The sequence below is a fragment of the Columba livia genome, chromosome 7 (genome assembly GCF_036013475.1).
Source record: "Columba livia isolate bColLiv1 breed racing homer chromosome 7, bColLiv1.pat.W.v2, whole genome shotgun sequence".
NCBI lineage: Eukaryota > Metazoa > Chordata > Aves > Columbiformes > Columbidae > Columba > Columba livia.
In genome coordinates, this window is record NC_088608.1 from 19,846,660 (window position 1) to 19,865,323 (window position 18,664).

Below are 18,664 nucleotides of genomic sequence, written 5' to 3' on the forward strand. Positions count from 1 at the left end.
TTTGCTAGAGTCTGGAACTGACACGAAAAGTTACTTTAATTAAATATGCCAGTGTCTACTCAAAAAGCAGCAAGCCCCTTTTGAATAATGGTTAAAATATATATGCATAAAATATTTGAAGAATACAAGCTCTCCCTTGCTTGTGTTCATTTTAATCTATTGACAAAGTGGTATGTTGAACACAGTTCCACATTAAAAACATACGTCACTAAAATTCATGTTTTATCTTTAAGAAAATTAGAAAAATAAAAGTATGTTGAGCTATGCTCTATCAGCACACTGTCTTCAAAGGGCTCTAACCGTGACAAGCTATTCTAAATCGGCAATTAGGCCATGTAGCCAACCTCATAAGATTATTCCCTCTAGTACATTTCCTACATTTCATTTTTCTTCCACAAATGAAGGATATTTAACATTTCTAAAAAAACAGACTGAACTGTTCAATAATCTTCCTAATCAGCCAATGAGAAACATTTTCTTTTCATGTAGAGAATGCTTGTGTATCAAATACATACAAAAGAGGTGCTGGCTTATGTACTTTTTGCTTCATTTTAAGATGGAAGAGAAGATTTTAAAGTACATGGGGAAAACTGTATTTACTGCTAATTTATCTTTCCACACTAGGAGATCTTGTCTTGAGTGTGATTGTTACATTAGCCAGATCCTCCAAAGCTTAACCGAGACAGGAATAGAACATTGAATTGAAGGATTTTGTTCAGTAAATAAGAAAGAAAAGCAACATTTCCCTGCACAACATGAAAGACCAGTAAAATAGCAACAGAAGAAAAACTTATAGAAGGGACTAGTAATAAGACTTGATAATACTGTTTCTGTATTGAGATAGCCACAAAAGTTAACAAATATGATTAAACCATTACAAAAAGATTCCTTAAGAGCATAGCTCAAACTAAACACCTTAAAACTTCTTCATTGCCTTTTAACAAAAACAAGGAAAAAAAATCTAAAAGGTTTAGCTGTGTTAGTGCATATTCCTATAAAGTAAAAGAGAGGTCTTCAACCAGTTCAGTCTCTTTGCTCTGAGGACACTGGGTAGAATTCACCAGCTAAATCACCATTCCCTCACAGCAGGAATGACTTATATATACTTGCTCAGTTCAGAAACTGATCATTTGTTAACCACAGAACAGAAAAATATTTGCATGTGTAGAGCTCTGCTGTTGTATTTACTGATTTCATCTATCACAGATGTTCCAAGTTTAAAAGTCCTGGCAAAAGCACTTTTAAATATAAGTTGAGTTTATTTTAGAGTGCATTTCTCATTTATCACTTGTCTCTTACTTTTTACTGGTAAAAAGTAGTTTATGTGGAACTTGTTTATTCCTTAGATTCATGCAGAAAAGACAAGCAACAGTATAAATTGTATGTTTTGCTGTAAACTAGTAATATTCCTACCAGGCTTATGATCTAAAGCTTGCTGAAGTACTTTTGCTGCCTTTTCATACTGCTTCAGTTTCATTAAAAGCTCAGCCAAATCATAGCAAAGGAAATTCTGTTGACCGCTTCTCAATGCAGCTTCATAGTAACTGATTGCCTAAAAGGAAGAAACAAAAAAAATCCGCATGTTAAAGACAAATCTTAAAGACAACCACCTTACTACTCAGGTATTTAATGACACGCTACCTAGAGTTCTCTCCACTTTCCTCTCTTTTCTTGTAACCAAGTCATTTCTAATAAATACTATATTAAAAATGTTATTTAGTTGCAAGTTCAGGCTTCCAAAATGTAATGCCAAATTAAAGCCAGAGCCCACATTTTGATAAACATGCATTCACATAGCCTAACCCCATCATTACATTTTATCTTTGACAGGATCGCTACCAATTAAACTACATTTTCATTAGCTGCTGAAGTTGTATAATTCCAGTCCCTCTCTATTGTATACAAAGGACAAATATTTTCCCAAAGTCTACCTGCAAAACCTGAAGACGAAAGATGTTTAAAAATACCAACTAAGCATAATCTAATAAAAAGGAGTCTTCTCTCTTTGCATTTTTAAACATAAAAACTGAAAATCATATCAATTAAAATCTCAAATATTTACTCAAGAAAAAAAAAATGCAATAATAGTTTATTGATCCAGAACATTGCTAAGTTTAAAAAAGCCACTCCAAAATAACAACTTATATAGTGTTTGAATAGAATGTTATGTCTTTAAGCCAAGGGAAAAATGAGAACTGAAATGATGTTGAGAAGTTAAGTTTCCAAAGTGAATTTGAAATACTTTTATTAACTTTTATTTTTTAAAATAGAACATACTTAAACATGCTTGTGCAAGGGCCACAGAGTTGACCGACCAGATATTTTGAAGGGGATCTACAAACTTAACTCCTGGATATTGATTTTGTTTAGCACTTTAAAGTGAAACGCTTCTTCTACCCAACCTGAAAACAAAGTCAGGCAAAGCCTGATGTTGACAATAATGGACACAATACTTTCTTAGCCTAATACAGTAATTATAGAATACCTTCGAATAGTTATGCGTTTTGATTAGGGCTTTTCCAATTTTACTTGCTAAAGCCAGATCTTTCGGGTCTTTCTTCAAGGCCTGCTCATAGACTTCTATGGCTTCATCAGGCTTGAACAGTAAAAGATAAAAACACAGCAGTGCAGGATTAAGATAAAACATGTATGAAGGAAACAAAACCTGTTAAAACCTCCAGGAATGACTACAAAGTACTACTGGTTAATAAACTGCAATATTTCTGAGGGAAGAATGCTAACTATGAAATTGCAGGAAGCATAAAGCCCACGCAAATTTACATTTCCATGCTAAAACAGAATGTGGAGAGAACTTGGCAAACAAATAAGTTTGAATCAACCTGATTCTTTTTCCACTTAAATTTCTCTACTAATATTTTCACTATTTAACAAACTTATTACTGTCTTGGATGACCATCCAGTTCTCTCCTCTAGCCATATTATAGCCAATCTAAACAAATTCCCTTTTGCTTTATAATTCTTGATTAAGGAGAAAACTACACACCAACATTAATAAGTAAGCAACAATTCATCACCTACAGATCCCCAAACTAGTAATCTAAACTATCAGTTACGCATCCTAACCCAAACTCTCCTTTCAAAATATTAATTCAAATATATATCATTTAAATTCCTATGTCCACCTGACTACATTGTCTTCTACAAACACTGAATAACATTTCCATTTCATAAAAAAAAGCAAAGCACATTAAAATTGTATAGGAATTCAATAATTTAATTTTTTTAAAAAAACTTATAACATGAGAACTGCTACCTAGAATTATTCTAAGCTTTAGAATCTTTCTGAACATCTCCAACTTCTTTCTGAATTTAATTTAGCTCTCACTTCAGATTTTTGTTAGTCCTACGGGTCAGTGTACTTCTCTCCTTCGCTTCCATCCAATCAGTTATTAGAATACATAAATTTTCTTAATTTAGAATAGTCACGTTGTAGCCAGCAAGGAGGGAGGGGTGTGTGGGTGGGTGGGGGAGGGGGGGGGGGGTGTGGGGGGTGTGTTGTTACATCCTAAAGTAAGAGTCAGCATGCTACATTGTCTCAACTTGCCAAAGTCAACAAATGACTCAATCATTCCATTCGTTGCTAGCAAGCACTTACCTCTTGAATATTCATGTATGCATCACCAAGAAGAAGAAAAGTATGAGCACTTGGCAGTTTTTCTACTAGGTCTCTGGAAAGAGAAGACAGACCTTTGCTCAGTATTTAACATGTCAATACTGGTTACCTAAACAACAACAAATGGGGCAAAAATAAAACAAATCCAAGATATCTTTCCAAAACAGGACTTATAACTTCTGTTTCAAATGTCACAACACTTACTCAAATGAATTCATCATGTCACTAAATATTTCTGATGTATTGTATTAGAAAGGGAAAATGCGCTCACCATGCTACCATTAAAAATCTATAAAAATACACCACCCCCCACCCCACAAACTTTTACCTATAGCAGCCAGCATATAACTTCTTATCTTTCCTGTACTGAAGATAAATATCTGCCATTTTTTCTTTAGCTTGTACAAAGTAAGGTTGTTCAGGTGTAATATGTCGAAGCATAGTCAAGGCTTGTTCAACATCTGCTTGAGAAATTGCCAGATCTGCATTTGCAATCATGACTCTTAGCTCCTCAGGAGTTCCAGAAAATTCATTAATGGCTTCTTGCAGTATTATAGCAGCTTCATGCTGCAAATAACAAAACCAACAGAACTGTCATTGAACAGTCAAATATAAAGACATCATAAGAAAATGAATTTCTGGGGGCATTACACAAACCAGCCAAAAAAACCACCAAAAACCCCAAACCATGCTATTCATTTCTTTTGCTAAAACTTTTAAAATGCTTTTTCCTCTTGATTTTGTAAATAAAATTTATGATATGCACCATCAGAAAAAGTTTTCATGAGAAAGCAACTTTTTGTTGCATATATACAAGGAGATACTCAAAATTCAACCGGAAAATGCCTTCAGCACCTTGCTCTCACAGGTCCAGCCTTGAGCAGGATGACCTCCAGAGGTCGCCTCCAGCTACACGATCACGTGGCTTCTCTTATATTCTTATATGTATGTAGTGTCCTGCTGTTTATTAAAGACAGAGCTGATGGCAAGGATGCTGCTACACAATCCAAAAATATTTCTAATAGCATTCCAATAGCAAAACAGGAATCTACATGTCAACAAATGAACACCAACAGTATCTCCTCCTCAAAACTAAAAGGTGTTTTGTAGACTCCGAATTGATCACCTGCAAGTAGATTTTTTTCTCTGTACAATTTAAGGTACAAGCTGTCCAGTCAGATATTAACACCTCTGAAATTTTACCAAGCCAGTCCTCTTGGTAAAAGAGTTGATGGTTTTCTATTCTGAACTAATGAGGACAGACACTTTCTGTGAAATTGTTTTCAGGTGTGTATTACACCTTAACCAGTTTGCCATCTTACCAGTTCTCCATTCAAACGATGAGCTTCTGCTAACTCCAGGAAGATAGACACACGGTCCCCTGCATCAATTTCAATTTTTGTCCCTTTACTTTTTGAGGAAGCTGTAGGTTTTCTCATACCAGGCAAATTCTTCGCCATCTGTAAGGTCTTAATAGCTTCTGATAATTCTCCCATCTTCTTCTGGGTTTGGGCCTTAATTAAGTGATAAACAGGATGTTCTCTCACCTAAAAAAAAAAAAAAATAATGAGATAAAGAGTTCTGAAATTCTATTTTACACATAATATTCAAACTTCCTGAGAGAAGATTTTTTTTTTAATATTGACCTTGGTTCCTTCTTTCCTCCAAATATATCCTGTTTCAGTGTCCATACTTTACTTACGAAAATATTAGAATTTTCAAAGTGTATGCAAGCTACTAATTAAGTTGGATTTTAAATAAAAAAGAAAACCTATGACGTAAGATGAGACTTTGGGATAGAAAAACATTCATTACAGCATTATTTGAAACTAGACTGAATTTTAAAGGATTCTGAGTGTCCCCCACACTGCTGTATGCACACTTCATTAGGCTATTAATTAAAACAAGTATACAATCATTATTTGGCACAAGTCCTGCCTGCCACTTCTCCACCTTCTTAAAATACACTTCACACGAAAAGGAAACGTCAATAGAATGGCAATGGACTTGTGTACAAGGTTGTGAGCACCTCAGTGTCTCCTTAACCAGGCAGTTAATCTTCAGGTTTCTTGCATCACTTGGAACAGGAAGCAAGATGAGAGCACACTTGCAAGGAAATGGTAGTTTGTCACTTTTCAGCTAAGCCCTGTCAAGAGACCTAGCACAACTCAGACCTAATTAGTGCTCTGTAGAGAGTGTTCCCAACTCAGTGTTAATCATGAAGTTCTACTGATGTCAACAAATTAAAAATCCCATACTTCAAGGTATTAGCCCCAGGAAATAAAACTGGTGAGGACCACTGCAAAGCAGTGAAAGTTGTCTAGTACAGTGCTTAATTTACCAAATTCGCTCCTTAAGGGACAGAAAAGATGGAGAAAGATGTGACATTAATGGAAAAGTGCATAGAACATGGCTAGATTTTTAACACTTAGACCACTTAAAGCAGCATGAATCACCAAGAGGTAACTATAAACCCCTTCTGATGCCCTCATACATCTGTGCCTATCTTCATTAGCAACTGTACATCTGTGCAAAAAGTCCACAAACAACACTGGATCACTCCTCAAGTCCTTCTATGTTGGCTTTTAAAGATTTGCAAGGTTAGTGTGGAACTACAAGTTCTCTTTATAACATGTTTTTAATATTTATGTAAGGATTTGAGAAAAAGCTAACATTTCTTCCTTTTGTATTTCAAAGCAATTTCAGCATGTTGTAATAAGGTGTTAGTTTTGTTCTTACGGTCATTCCTTTGATAAATATTCAGACATCATGTTTATATAAACATTTAGATATCAAATTTGTACTGGAAGAGTCATAAAAAGTTCCGTTTCAAAGTCAGTTTATACAAAAACATTCAAGTTCAGACAATTGAATAAATAAAATGGTTTCATTCTTTTGTCCAGCTCACCTCGAAATTGTAGCTCAGACAAAGTTCCAAGGACTGAGAACACAGTTTAGTATTGTTTTGAGCTAAATAGACCTGGGCCATCAGTAAGTGCGCATCTGCGTAAGAGGGGTTCCTTTCAAGACAGTAATGTAGATTACTATGGGCTGCTTCAATATCCCCTAGGAAGGTAAAACAGGGAAAGTTAAAAAAATAGTTGATATGAAATACAGAGGTTAAATATAGAGCTTTTACTAATTATTCACCAATTTTATAACTTGTGTTTTTTTAAAATAAGCATTTAGTGAATAAACTTACATACAAAGTACTATATGGCTATTAAACAAAAGCAAAACCAGGTCAAAGGGAAGATATTTTCCCATTGTTCTATCTGTAAATCATTCAGTAAGTGATCATTTTTGGAAGCAATAAATTTTAAAAATACCAAATGTATGTGTTTAATATATGCTCACACAAACTACAAAAAAGGCAGTGCAAATATTCTTCCCTTAGCTGTAATGCAGTGTTCTGCAGAGAAAGAAAAACATTCATTATGATTTAAAAGTGTGAAATTATTTTTTTATATTAAAAAAACTACAGAGGTAGATAGCTAACCATTCACAAAACTATTACCTGACAAGTACTTCACTTTTGCAATTAAAAAGATGGCTTGTTGAAGACCAGGCACAGTTTTTACCACAGTTTCAAGAACACAAGCACAGTGCTTGAGAAGTGGTGAAGGAGACTGCCCAGGTCTTGCAGGCTAGGAGGTAAAAAACAAAACAAAACAAAAACACAACACTTCAGTTAACAGGTTTTGGACTTAGATTTCATTTTAAGTCTGAGCTTCACTCAAAACTCAAATGAGCAACAGCAAAGCATTGTTGGTTTTATTCAGCCCAAAAAGCTGAAAGCTGTCATTGTGAGGAAATGTTAAAATGCATTTTAAATGTAAGGGGGCAACTTTTTTATATCAGCTGGAACACAAGACAGCCTCATAGATTTTAAGGATGATAAAACACTTCAGATCTGACACAGGCTGAAGAGTTGATCCATAAACATTTGGCAACATACTCCGATAATCCATGCCAACTCATCCGACCCAATGGTAACATGAACTAAATTTCAAGAGAGTTGAAGTTGGAATGAATGACCAGAAGGATGAGAAGAAGACATTCTAGTGCTGTCCCTCCTACCCTCAGTTTCACCTCACAGAATGTATCCTTACTGCTAGCAACAAACTGAAAATAGCAGCTGAGAAAAAGCTACTTACATGTAAACTGCTAGTACAGTGTGCCACACTTCAGTAGCTCACTATCAGAAACACTGGTCACTTCCCTTTATTATTTTAACTAGTTGCTAACTGTTATATATATATATAAAAAAGGCAACCTAGAGATCCTTTTGTTGAAAGCTAACATTTCCACAGGACCTATGCCCTGGGGAAGCAGCAATCCTCCACTCCCAAACTGGCAGCCTCCAGCACCTGGCAGAACTCCTCACCTTCTACTGCCACAAACTCCTTTTTGCACTAAAGGGATAACGACAGTTTAGGAAAAGCCTGTCTTCTCTGTTACAAATGTTTCTATAAACAATAGTTCAGGAAAAACAGTTTTCATTCCAAATTAAAAACCATCATTGCCACTAAGTACTTCTGGAGTATACCCCAGGGAAACCTTCAGACAAGATGCTATGTCGTAGAATGACACTTGTTATTTATCTCCATCTGTGACATGCAATTGTCACTGCTTCTGATGTTTTAGACTTTTAAACATTACCATTTCATTACAGATGGTAGGACAGATTATAACAATGGAAAACTACATGTTTGCCTGTTACATTTTAAAACTGTACAAATATTTATGGGAATGTTCTGTAATTAGACTAGAATATGACAGGATAACACAAGTCATCTCCCAGCTGTTTCAGAAAGATGGTTTATTTAAGGAAGACACTAAAGAAACTTTAAATGTGTTTCTTCTGCTTTAGAGATGTCAGGTGCCCATTCAATTTATTAAGTTCTACATGCCTTTGTTGCCAAAAGTAGCACAAGAAAATTCAGTCACAGAAAATGACCCATCTAAATACGTGAGATTTACTTTGGAATTAGTTATAAAATTTTTTAAAAGTAGATTTTTACCAACACACAAAAGAGACTGAGACAAAGAAAGAATATATGTGTATTGAAAAGATATCCTGAGCTGATAAAAATATTTCCAGAATAGGACCATCAGCGTGAACATCCTAGTTTCATATCGAGATAGCTCTATTCACTGTATTGTTACAGTCTTCCTGATCAAGAGATGCTAAAAAGAGCATAAATACACACAAGTGCACTAAGCAAATATCCCAAGTTTCCTCAGGTTTTATTATTGCAACTTTCTCACTTCACCAAAAAAAAAAAATATTTTCATAGTTATTTTGACTAAATAGTGGTATGATGTTTTAAAACATGCTTTACTTCAAATAAATTCACATTTTAAGATGGAAAATTCAGTCAATTTTTGCTTCATGATTAACTGATCCCAGAATTAAAACCAAGAATATTTTCCGTTTTCAGGCAGACATGATATACAGCTGCTTACCTGTGCTGGGCAAAAAACAAGATATTCACTAATGATTTCTAGCAAGAAATCAGGGTTTAGTTTTTCAAAATATTCCACACTAAGAGGAAAGCCATGCAAAGCTGAAAAGTGAATATCCAGAACGTCATTCAATAAGGCAATAACTTCTTCTTGTCTCTTATGTTTTTTCATAGCTAGGACTGCACGCAAGAAAGACAATTCCTACAGAATTAAAAAGAAAAAAAGAAATAAAACATTCTCCATATTCCAGATATGTTCCTCTGTTACCAATACTACATAATTATTCACGTTAGCCATTTTTTCTTTATATTTAGGAATTATGTAAGACATTTAACATGTTCACTGACAATGACGTTGATGACTTTATCAATGGATTCCTTTAATTTGTGCAAGAAGCTCTAATTTTTTCTGAGCTCACGATCTTGAAAATAATTAATATTCCTCCCTTCCTAACATTTCAAACTTATTGTCAGAGATAAAGCACTGCAGGAAGGCAATGATGCTTTTGCTCTGCAAGCAAACAGCCTCATGTTACAAAGTTAAGCAAGATGTGAACTTAGATTGACAGGAGGAAAAACTGAAATTCAGATTTAATGGTGCTCCATTACGAATGCTCTGCTCAAGTGTCTGAAATACAGAACATGAAGCAGGCAGTGGACCAGAACTGAGATTGTAATCAAAGTACTTTAATAAAGAAAGATGTTTCCTACCCCAGATTTCCCAATGGATTGTTGAATTTCATTAAGAAACTCCAACTGCTGCTCTGCATCTTCTAATTTGCCTTGTATTAGCTGACAACGGATAATTCCTGTAACATATTTAAACATTTTATTGCAGATTTGTCTTCCTGGTCAAGCACATGCTTTGGTTTCCAGAATTAACTTTTTCTCTCATTAGCCTCTTCATAGAGTGGTGGTATGGGAAGAAAGAATAGATCAAGACTTATGGCAATGCAGATTTTATGTACTTAGAAACACCTAGGATAGATGATACGTGATCCTCTAATATACGCAATGCTATAAAGCAGTTTCAGGAGATGATCTCATCCCTTATATTACAAAGTTTAAAACCAAATCTTAACTGGATCTAGACTGAGTACAAGCATCATAAAGTTTGGCTTCTGAATTCAGAACAAGATGCAAAATGAAAAAACAAACAAACAAACATGCACACACCCAACTACACAGATGAATGACTCCTTCCCTCTAAATTTACTATTTGAAGTTTCAGATTACAAGGCAATGGCATAGTCAGCAACAAAGAATGCAGGGGAAAAAATGTGTGAAGCACGTATGCCATATTTACTCTCCATTTTCTTGACAGCAATTGGACTTTATCAAACGCATCTTTTTTGTTTCAAAGAATGCAATATATACATCAAAAGTCTCATGTGTTTTGACTTGATCATGTTTGCCAACCTAATTTAGACATGTATGTAGTCATGGGCAGCTTGTTCTATCAACCACCCTCGAATTTTTTATTTTTGTAGTGCCTAAAAATTCTCTAGCTCTTAGGCACTACAGAAATAAAATAATAATAATTTTAAAATACAGCTACATCTCCATCCTTGCTGTTACTTTGAGAGTTCTAATTTAAAAAAGTAAAGTTTCACTTTTCAAAAGGAAGACCAAAAGACATATTCAGTGAGGAGAAACTTGCTACAAGGAAGACAGTATAACATGAATGAGGAAGCACTATCCAATGCTCCTGCTCTAATACTTCTAGATTTTCCTAATAGCAGCAGTAGAAAAGCTTGATCAAGAAAACATCATCTGTGTTTCAAGATCACTAAAAGAACAGACAAAAGTTAAAAAACTTACCAGTTAGAGCAGAAAAGCTTGTTTCATCAAGTGTAATAGCAGTCTCATACCATTTTAAAGCTTCTTTCACTTTTCCTTGTAAAATCATTTGGTAGCCAAGTTCAGTAGCAAATTCTGCGTTGTCAGATGCCAAATCAGCTGCTCTTTCAACTAAGGTTTGTGTGTGTTGAAGGATGAGTTGGTTCCGGCCACACTAATGGGAAGAATAATCATTGAAGTTTTTCTTATTTCTCAAATTCACTTGGAAAAACACATTGAAAATTGCTGTAGCAGTGGAGACAACAACATCTCATAAGACTAATACAATCTGTAAGTAATTCTATAAAATTGTGACATTCAAGTGTGTGGGATTCAAACAAATATACAATACCATACAATAAGCTGATAGTTGCTTTGAATACCTCCTTCGAATGATTCTGATAAATACAAAGATTAAAGAAACACTCAGTTTCAAGGCTATGTGATTAACCTGGTCAGTAAAAACATTTTTGAAATTAGATAGCTTAAGTACTGTAATTTATACTGAAAGTAAAACTTAAAAAATGTAGTTAGCAAAGGCTACCCAAGGTAATCTATTTCAATCATCTGCAAACTTATACTTTTTAGTATATATTTAACATCTGTCTACCAGAAAATAAAACAAAAATAGCATATATAGATAGTTGTATGCTGCTTAAGAAAAAAAGCATACTCACTGTTCTAGTGAACGCTAAAGCCATTTTACAGAAGAGCTGCGCATTGTGTGGTTCTAACCTCTCCAGTGCTTTAATGAGGTCTCCCAGTCTTGCTGAAGCCTTGGAGAAAAAGGAATAACATTGTAGGTAATAGAAAGAATTAACAGATTAGGACAATTGAAGTTTTCACTAAAAACTAGTCACATATTTTAATACGCAATGACAGCTTGCAAGTTAAAGTTAAAAGTTTTCAGGGCTAAGAGTCAGATTTATTTTGGAGTTCCTAGCAAAATGCTTTGGAACAGCTTTACTGGACAGCTTTACTAAATTGGAGTCTGCAATTGTTACGGTTTCTGCATATTTCCTATGTGCATAAGTAAGACTTAAATTTGACTAGAAATAAAATAATGACTAAAGAGTTCTTTGCAATAACTGAAAATGTGTTAACCTAACATATCTTTTCCTCTAGAACTTGAAAAAACACTGAAAAGACTTGACTCCTGCTAAGTCTCCACTGAAATTATACCAGCATTTTTACATAATGAGAAAGAGATATTTAAAAATATTTAATGATTTTTTGTGACAATTTAGTTGGTTTATTTTAAAATTTCTTGAAAAATGGCACAGACAACATATGTACAAAATACATGCATATGTCCCTGTGCAGAAAAGGATCTTGAGAGTAGAAGGAAAAGTCAGAGAATTCTTTGAGCTAAAAAAAACCCCAGTAACAGTCAAAAAAAAAAGTGAACAGGTTATACAACCCAACATGGCAGACCAAGTGGCTATGACCCCCTTCCAAAAAATTATCACTACAAAACATAATTATTTCCCTTATTTCAATTAATAAAATACTTAAATGAATGGAAGACTTATCATAACTAAATGCTGTTTTGATAAATTCATAAAGCAATAAGAGCTTGCTTTGATGATTCAAAGTAACATGATGCAATTAATTCTCCAGAAGAGACTTCTGTTTGTCTTGACTCCCACTTTCTGGAACGATGGAGGAAAAAATTTATGTTTCCCTTGGCATCCAGAAAACACCCTGACAATAAGCTAGAGCAGCCTTTTGAGTCAGAATAAGTGAATATGCATCCTCCTGCACAAGAGTGTGGCATGCGACCAAAGTATATGAGTTGAAGACAAAGACAGTGCATATAGCATCTAGTCCCTACAAAGGCTCTGTTATGCTCAGTCTGCTAATAAAAAGACTCACCTCAGATATATTTCCTTCCCTGCACAGATAATGCAGAGCCTCCATTCTTATGGCTTCTAAATTGAAGGCATCTTTCTGCAATAGTCTAAAGCCAAACAAAAAGTGAAAGTAAAGAAACCAAAACAAAACCTTTGCTCAATCATCTGTTTTATCCTAAGAGGGAAACAAAATAACTTGTATCACACAGTCACTTTAAGTTTTAGCTCTCAACTGAAAGCACAGCTTTGTTACTTCTTGCCTGTCTCTGAAAGGTACTCTTCCAGCCAAAATGGATTCACATATTGATGTAGCATCATCACAGAATTGCAAGGCTTGACTCTAATAAAACTTAGATTTAACTAACTCAAATTCATTTAAAAAACAGTGGAAACCTATCTACTTTTGTTTCAAAGTCTTCTTACAGTGTAAACGCGGCAAGAATACAATTAGCGGTGTGCTACTTCATACTCAACCTGTGTGCCGTTACAACTGCCTGCTCCCAGTCCTGCAGGGCTAGTTGTAGCTTCATTTTCTTTATGAAAGCAGGAATGAAGTTTGGAAAGTTTGCAATTATCTGGTTCACAGTTTCCAGAGCTCCTGAATAATTCTGTCGGACCTCAAAATACTGTGTCTAATGGAAGGAAGAGAAGTCACATCAAAAGCCTGTACACTCACATAGGTTCTTTCATACAGAAACTAGGAAAAAGAGGTAGTGAGAGAAAAATATTTCTTTAAGTAATAGTTTTACTTCAGCGTCAACCACAACTAGAGACACTGCAACAATCAAACAGCATAAGATGTTTTGTAAAACCTGTTGTTCGGTGGGCACTCTATAACAACGGTAAATGCAGCATTTCCAAGCTACTAGTCGGTTACAAGCAAGAAAAAGACATGTAGATGAAGAGAAAAATTGTCATATTAGATTTCAAATAACATTGCATAAAGCATCTCACAGTTTTAGGCTATTGAACACAACTTGCAGATTAAACATTTTTTTCAAGCCCTGAGGTGTGTACCATCTACCCACACTCAGTAAGGCACTGTTGTTGTTGCCAGAATGAACAATTTTTAAATTGTAAAGCAATTTACAAAGTCGTCCAAATGCAATACTGCTTCAGAAGTGTCAGGTATCACAGTTTCATATGAATTTGAGTAGAAATCAACTTAGGGCTTAAATTTTCTATTTTGCTTTGATGCTTAAAATTTCCATATCATATTACGGGTAACTGTGTGCCTGACATTTTATTTCCTATTTTTGCAATAGGAATAGTGCAAACATAGTAGTTTCTGAGAGATAATTTCTTAAGCCGCGGCCAGAGAGCTGTCTAAAATCTAATTGCAGTAACTAAATTTGAGATGTACTGGTAATTGAGCTAACAGTCCACACACAGCCAAGCACACATGCCAAACCAAATGCCATTGTGCACGCTCTCCCGAACTTTAGCTTTCTTATTTGCATTGAACAATTATTCTCCGCATGTAGCTTTAGAATATTAAACAAACATTATATTAATGAGTAACAATGGCTGTGATATAAACAAGTAGCATACCCTGAAACAAAAATGTGTACAGAAAACAATTAATACCATTCCTTTAATGTAATATAATCAAGACAAACACTTGAAATGGACTAAAGACAATTAAAAAAGTGTTAACAATATTCACAGATGATCACACTACAGTGTTTAACTACTACTGGTTTTTTTGCCATGGCACACAGCAATTCTGTAATGTGGTGTAATGTAGGTGGTCCCACAGAAAAAGGAAGAGATCACACATACTTGTAAACTTTCAGGTGATTTGAAACCTCATTTCTTACATACAAACACATGAATAAATACAGTTTTACTTGTGTACATAGTAAAATCATAACCTCAATATATATTTAGACAGACCGTATTTAATCTATATCAATCTTTTTTACATTGGGGTCTAATGGACCCTAAAGTATCATCTGGTAGCTAATTTTTTTCCAAGAAAAAAAAAGAAAAAAAAAAGCGTATCATTTTAACATACTTAAAAGAAATACACTAGTGCAGGAAGAACCAGCTACAGTTAGTTTAAAAAAAAAAAAAAAAAAAAGAAGGAAATTGTATTTAGTGATGCAATAAACCACTGCAGCAATGTTTAATACTATAGAAAAGTAATAATACAATAAGAATGCCCTGGAAAGTCATAATTATGTATATAGTAACAGCCACAGTGTACCATCACTGCAGCCCCTGCATGTCCCTTTGTTTTACTCCAGAAGGAACGTGAGAAGTCTTACCTCAGCTATTTCTTAAAATTAAATACAAAGTATTTAAAATGGGCTGCCTACCACAGGAAACAGCAGTGACAGCATATTTATATTGTGCTGGTAATCAATTTATGTGATAAGCTTCATTTTTGCTAAAACCTAGTGTTTTTCTCTGAAGAAAAAGAATATGACTGAGCCATATTTCTAGTCCTTGGACAAGCTCACTTACAGACAACCATTCTCAGCATCTATCACTCTACAAGGCTAATATGACATTTAGGAAGTGTTCAAATCATGAAGTAAACATACTTTACCAAGCAGAGCAAAAACATCATTGCCTTCCTGCAGTGCTTCATCAAAGTATTTCACAGCTTTTTTAATGTGAGTTTCTTTCCCGCAGGTGACATCAAGCCACGCTTTCAAAATCAAACCCTGTAAAGAAAATATAAATTGAAATTCTTCACTAACTAGGTAGTAAAAAATAATGTACACTAGATACAGTGGTAAAGAGAAATAACCTAAAAATAAAGTAAGACTTAAAGTATCCATTTTTAGCTAATTAAAATACATATTTCAAATGATACCCAGTCTACAGAATAACCTCAAATATTAGTAATTTGTGCCAGCATTAAACAAATAATATATTTTCTTGCAGGATTAAAAAAAAAAACAAAAAACAAAACAACAGTGGACCAGGACGATTCTAACATGCTCAGCAGACAGAACAAAACCTCACGGGTTTGCATGAAATAGTAAGAATATTTTCTGCAAACATGTCTGCAGAATATTTTCTTAAGATGTTGTTTAGATAGACACAGAGAAACACATGGGGTGCTGAAACAGGAGAAAAGCTTTTTTTCTGCTACTGTCTGTTAAAAAGAAATACCTGTATGTGAAGGGAAAGATCTGAAGTTTCAACAGTATTTAAAAAAAAAAAAAAGTACTTCTAACTTTTAATAGGTGAAATCTGTCTTTTCATTGAAGTAACTGTTGCTTATAATTAATGAATGTTATTTTTCTTATGTGTTCCAGACATACAATGACATACCTTAAGTAAATCAAATGTATTTTGAAGTGCTGGATTATTTAACCAAATTATAATTGGCATCAAAGCAAAAATTCAAACTATAAAATATCAATAGCTCTTTTGTAACATAAAATTAAAGAAGCGAGTCATATTTAAGACTCAAAGGTTAGTAGAAGAGCCATATTTTGTAATGGCTAACAATCAGGGTCATGAATTCATACACATATCAGGGTTGAATTCATACACTCAAGTATTTAAAAAAAACAATGGGGGGTATTTTACTTCTATACGAGGAGTACATAAGGTATCTTATCAAAATGAACTCTATACACTAAGCAAATCACATTCCATCAAGTTTAAGCACCCCAAACACCTCCCAAAAACATTGCTATATACAACACTTATATAGACTTCAAAATAAATTACATTTGGTAAAACCCTAGGCAAATTTTCTCTTTAACAGCTGCTGAAAATTATAATCCTTAATCCTCTGGCTATTTTTGAATCTTTGGATTCAAAACAGATTTCTCCCTCTAGTGCAAGAATCACACTTAGTTTTTTGGTAGGAATTATGATGCTCAGTATCAAGTAGCAAAATTGGCATAACTACATATTATTTCCATTGGTCAATGCGGACCTCTCATTTATTACATGAAAATGAATACTGAGCAGACAAAAACAAATCATTATGTGAATTCTACTTTGGCCTATCAAATGAATTTATGAGATCAAGAAAGTGTTGACACACAAAACAGTTAATTAAAACTTCTGAACAGTACTGGTGCAATAAGCCTAGCTTCACAGTATACGTGGTCCTATTAATATTTTACACAGGAAAAAAAGTTACCTCTTTGCTACCACCAGAAACTTTGATCATTCTATCAACATATTCCCGGGCTTTGTCCTCACGACCAAGATGCCACAAAAATAAGCCAGCAAAGTACAGAGCCTGCTGTCCTGCTGTTTTACGTTGCTCCTTCAGTTTTGCATCCAGCTCTACAACAGCTTCTCGATCTGAAAGGGTTTTGTTCAGAGCTTTTGTTGATCACATCTCAAAATATTACACATGAGCAGCATGTAAGCCAAGGGCTTCCAAAGCAAACATTGTCTCATGTATTATACATTGAGAAACACAGAGGCAATCTGGTACAGAAATTAAAGACTTAAGAGAGTTCCTATCAACATGGTAATTTGTGCAATAATCCTGCAGTTTGTTAAACCTTAGATTTGTAGCTGAGATTACTGCCACATAAATGGAAACGGGACAATAACATTTATACCAGTGTCTGCCAAATAAGTAAAAAGTTAAGTATAGAGCACCCTAAAATGCTGAATACAAGATGATTTAGCTCCAGTATCCCTGGAAAATGTGTGATGCATTTCTTAACACTAAAATTTATTTTCTTACATTCTCATTGTTACTGTCAGTTGCTCTCATCAGGTTAATCCCCTATAGAAATTTACTTTGGTGCATGGGACTTACTGCCAAATATTTTCTTTCACCTTCCTTTATTTCTGGTCCTCTTTTAGGAGCCATTAAAAGCAAATGTTTGACTCTTACTCCCGTGACTTTGTCAGAGTCTTGAAATGCATGATAATTTTGCTGCCCTACAGTATTAATCCTCAGGGACTCAATTAAGAGCGATGTCACTAGTCAGAGCTGTTTCAAATCATACCACTTAACGAAACTGTCAGTAACAGTTATAAATCTGCACAGCCAGGAAGATACCATGGCAATAGTTTAATCACAACTCAGTTTATCTGATAAACCAATTCTTAACCAATTATTTTCTCCCTTTGTAAGAACAAGGTAACTTGAAAGATAGAAATGGTGTGGCTTTAATGACTTCTTACATTGCACTTCTGCTCAAAAGGATCAATATCAGACAAGAGTGAACAACAATCACAAGAAGCACGATTCGGCTCTTTCCGCCCCCCCCCAAAAAAGATTTTCCATCATGGTGGGCAAGTCCATTTTTTTAGTGTTTTATTTTAACACTCAGTCTTACTCTTCACAGTTCTGTGTTTTGGTATTTTTCTTTACAATTGTAATAAGTGTCACTCAATTCAGTCCTAGATACTATCTCAAATGCAAAGCTGGAGTATACCTTTTTAAATTAGGCAGAATTAGTCTATAGCTCTCAGATCTTCAAACACAGCTGTTTAAAACACGAAGCAATATTGTTTTAACAAGCATACCTGGATTAGGGCTCTTTTTATGGGCATAAATCAGAGCCATTAATGTGCAAAGTGACACCTCCTGTTTGTTTTTAATAGACTCCAACTGTCGAATGCCATCTTGGATGTCCCCTAGTGAAGACAAGTGCAGAATAGGCTTTAACATTTTTCAAGACAGAGAACATCTGTATCAGATCTCAATACAACTTAAATTGTCCCATTTTTTCTTTTGTGTTTTTGATAACACTTCCTTTATAACTTCCTTCATTATTCACACATCCATTTTCACTTGTTTATGCACGCCTTTCAAACACCCACAAGAAAGAAAAAAATCATCTCAATGCAGAGAACTTGAAAAGAATTATGTGCTAGTTCTGTCAACTGCCATAAAGATGAAAATCATCTTCATTATTTGTCTCATACAG

At 34.5% G+C, this 18,664-nt stretch overlaps 1 protein-coding gene across 10 annotated transcripts in view; it reads right to left on the reverse strand.

The window, feature by feature from the left end:
- Positions 1–18,664, reverse strand: part of TTC21B (tetratricopeptide repeat domain 21B) — a 35,229-nt gene that overhangs the window by 15,384 nt on the left and 1,181 nt on the right. For 5 of the 10 annotated variants that reach the window (XR_010473838.1, XM_065069680.1, XM_065069681.1 and 2 more), the window contains 16 exons: positions 18,261–18,371; positions 16,909–17,075; positions 15,344–15,466; positions 13,269–13,426; positions 12,817–12,901; positions 11,619–11,717; positions 10,924–11,116; positions 9,814–9,911; positions 9,104–9,304; positions 7,152–7,281; positions 6,543–6,700; positions 4,957–5,181; positions 3,963–4,201; positions 3,617–3,689; positions 2,486–2,596; positions 1,414–1,552 (listed from right to left, as the gene is read on the reverse strand). Coding sequence is in view for 9 of the 10 variants with exons in the window: in XM_065069680.1 (XP_064925752.1) it covers positions 1,414–1,552; positions 2,486–2,596; positions 3,617–3,689; positions 3,963–4,201; positions 4,957–5,181; positions 6,543–6,700; positions 7,152–7,281; positions 9,104–9,304; positions 9,814–9,911; positions 10,924–11,116; positions 11,619–11,717; positions 12,817–12,901; positions 13,269–13,426; positions 15,344–15,466; positions 16,909–17,075; positions 18,261–18,371 (2,310 nt within the window). In the remaining variant the exon portion in view is untranslated. The remainder of the gene's footprint in view (positions 1–1,413; positions 1,553–2,485; positions 2,597–3,616; positions 3,690–3,962; positions 4,202–4,956; positions 5,182–6,542; positions 6,701–7,151; positions 7,282–9,103; positions 9,305–9,813; positions 9,912–10,923; positions 11,117–11,618; positions 11,718–12,816; positions 12,902–13,268; positions 13,427–15,343; positions 15,467–16,908; positions 17,076–18,260; positions 18,372–18,664) is intronic. The other 5 variants (XM_065069689.1, XM_065069690.1, XM_065069684.1 and 2 more) reach the window with 3 other exon arrangements.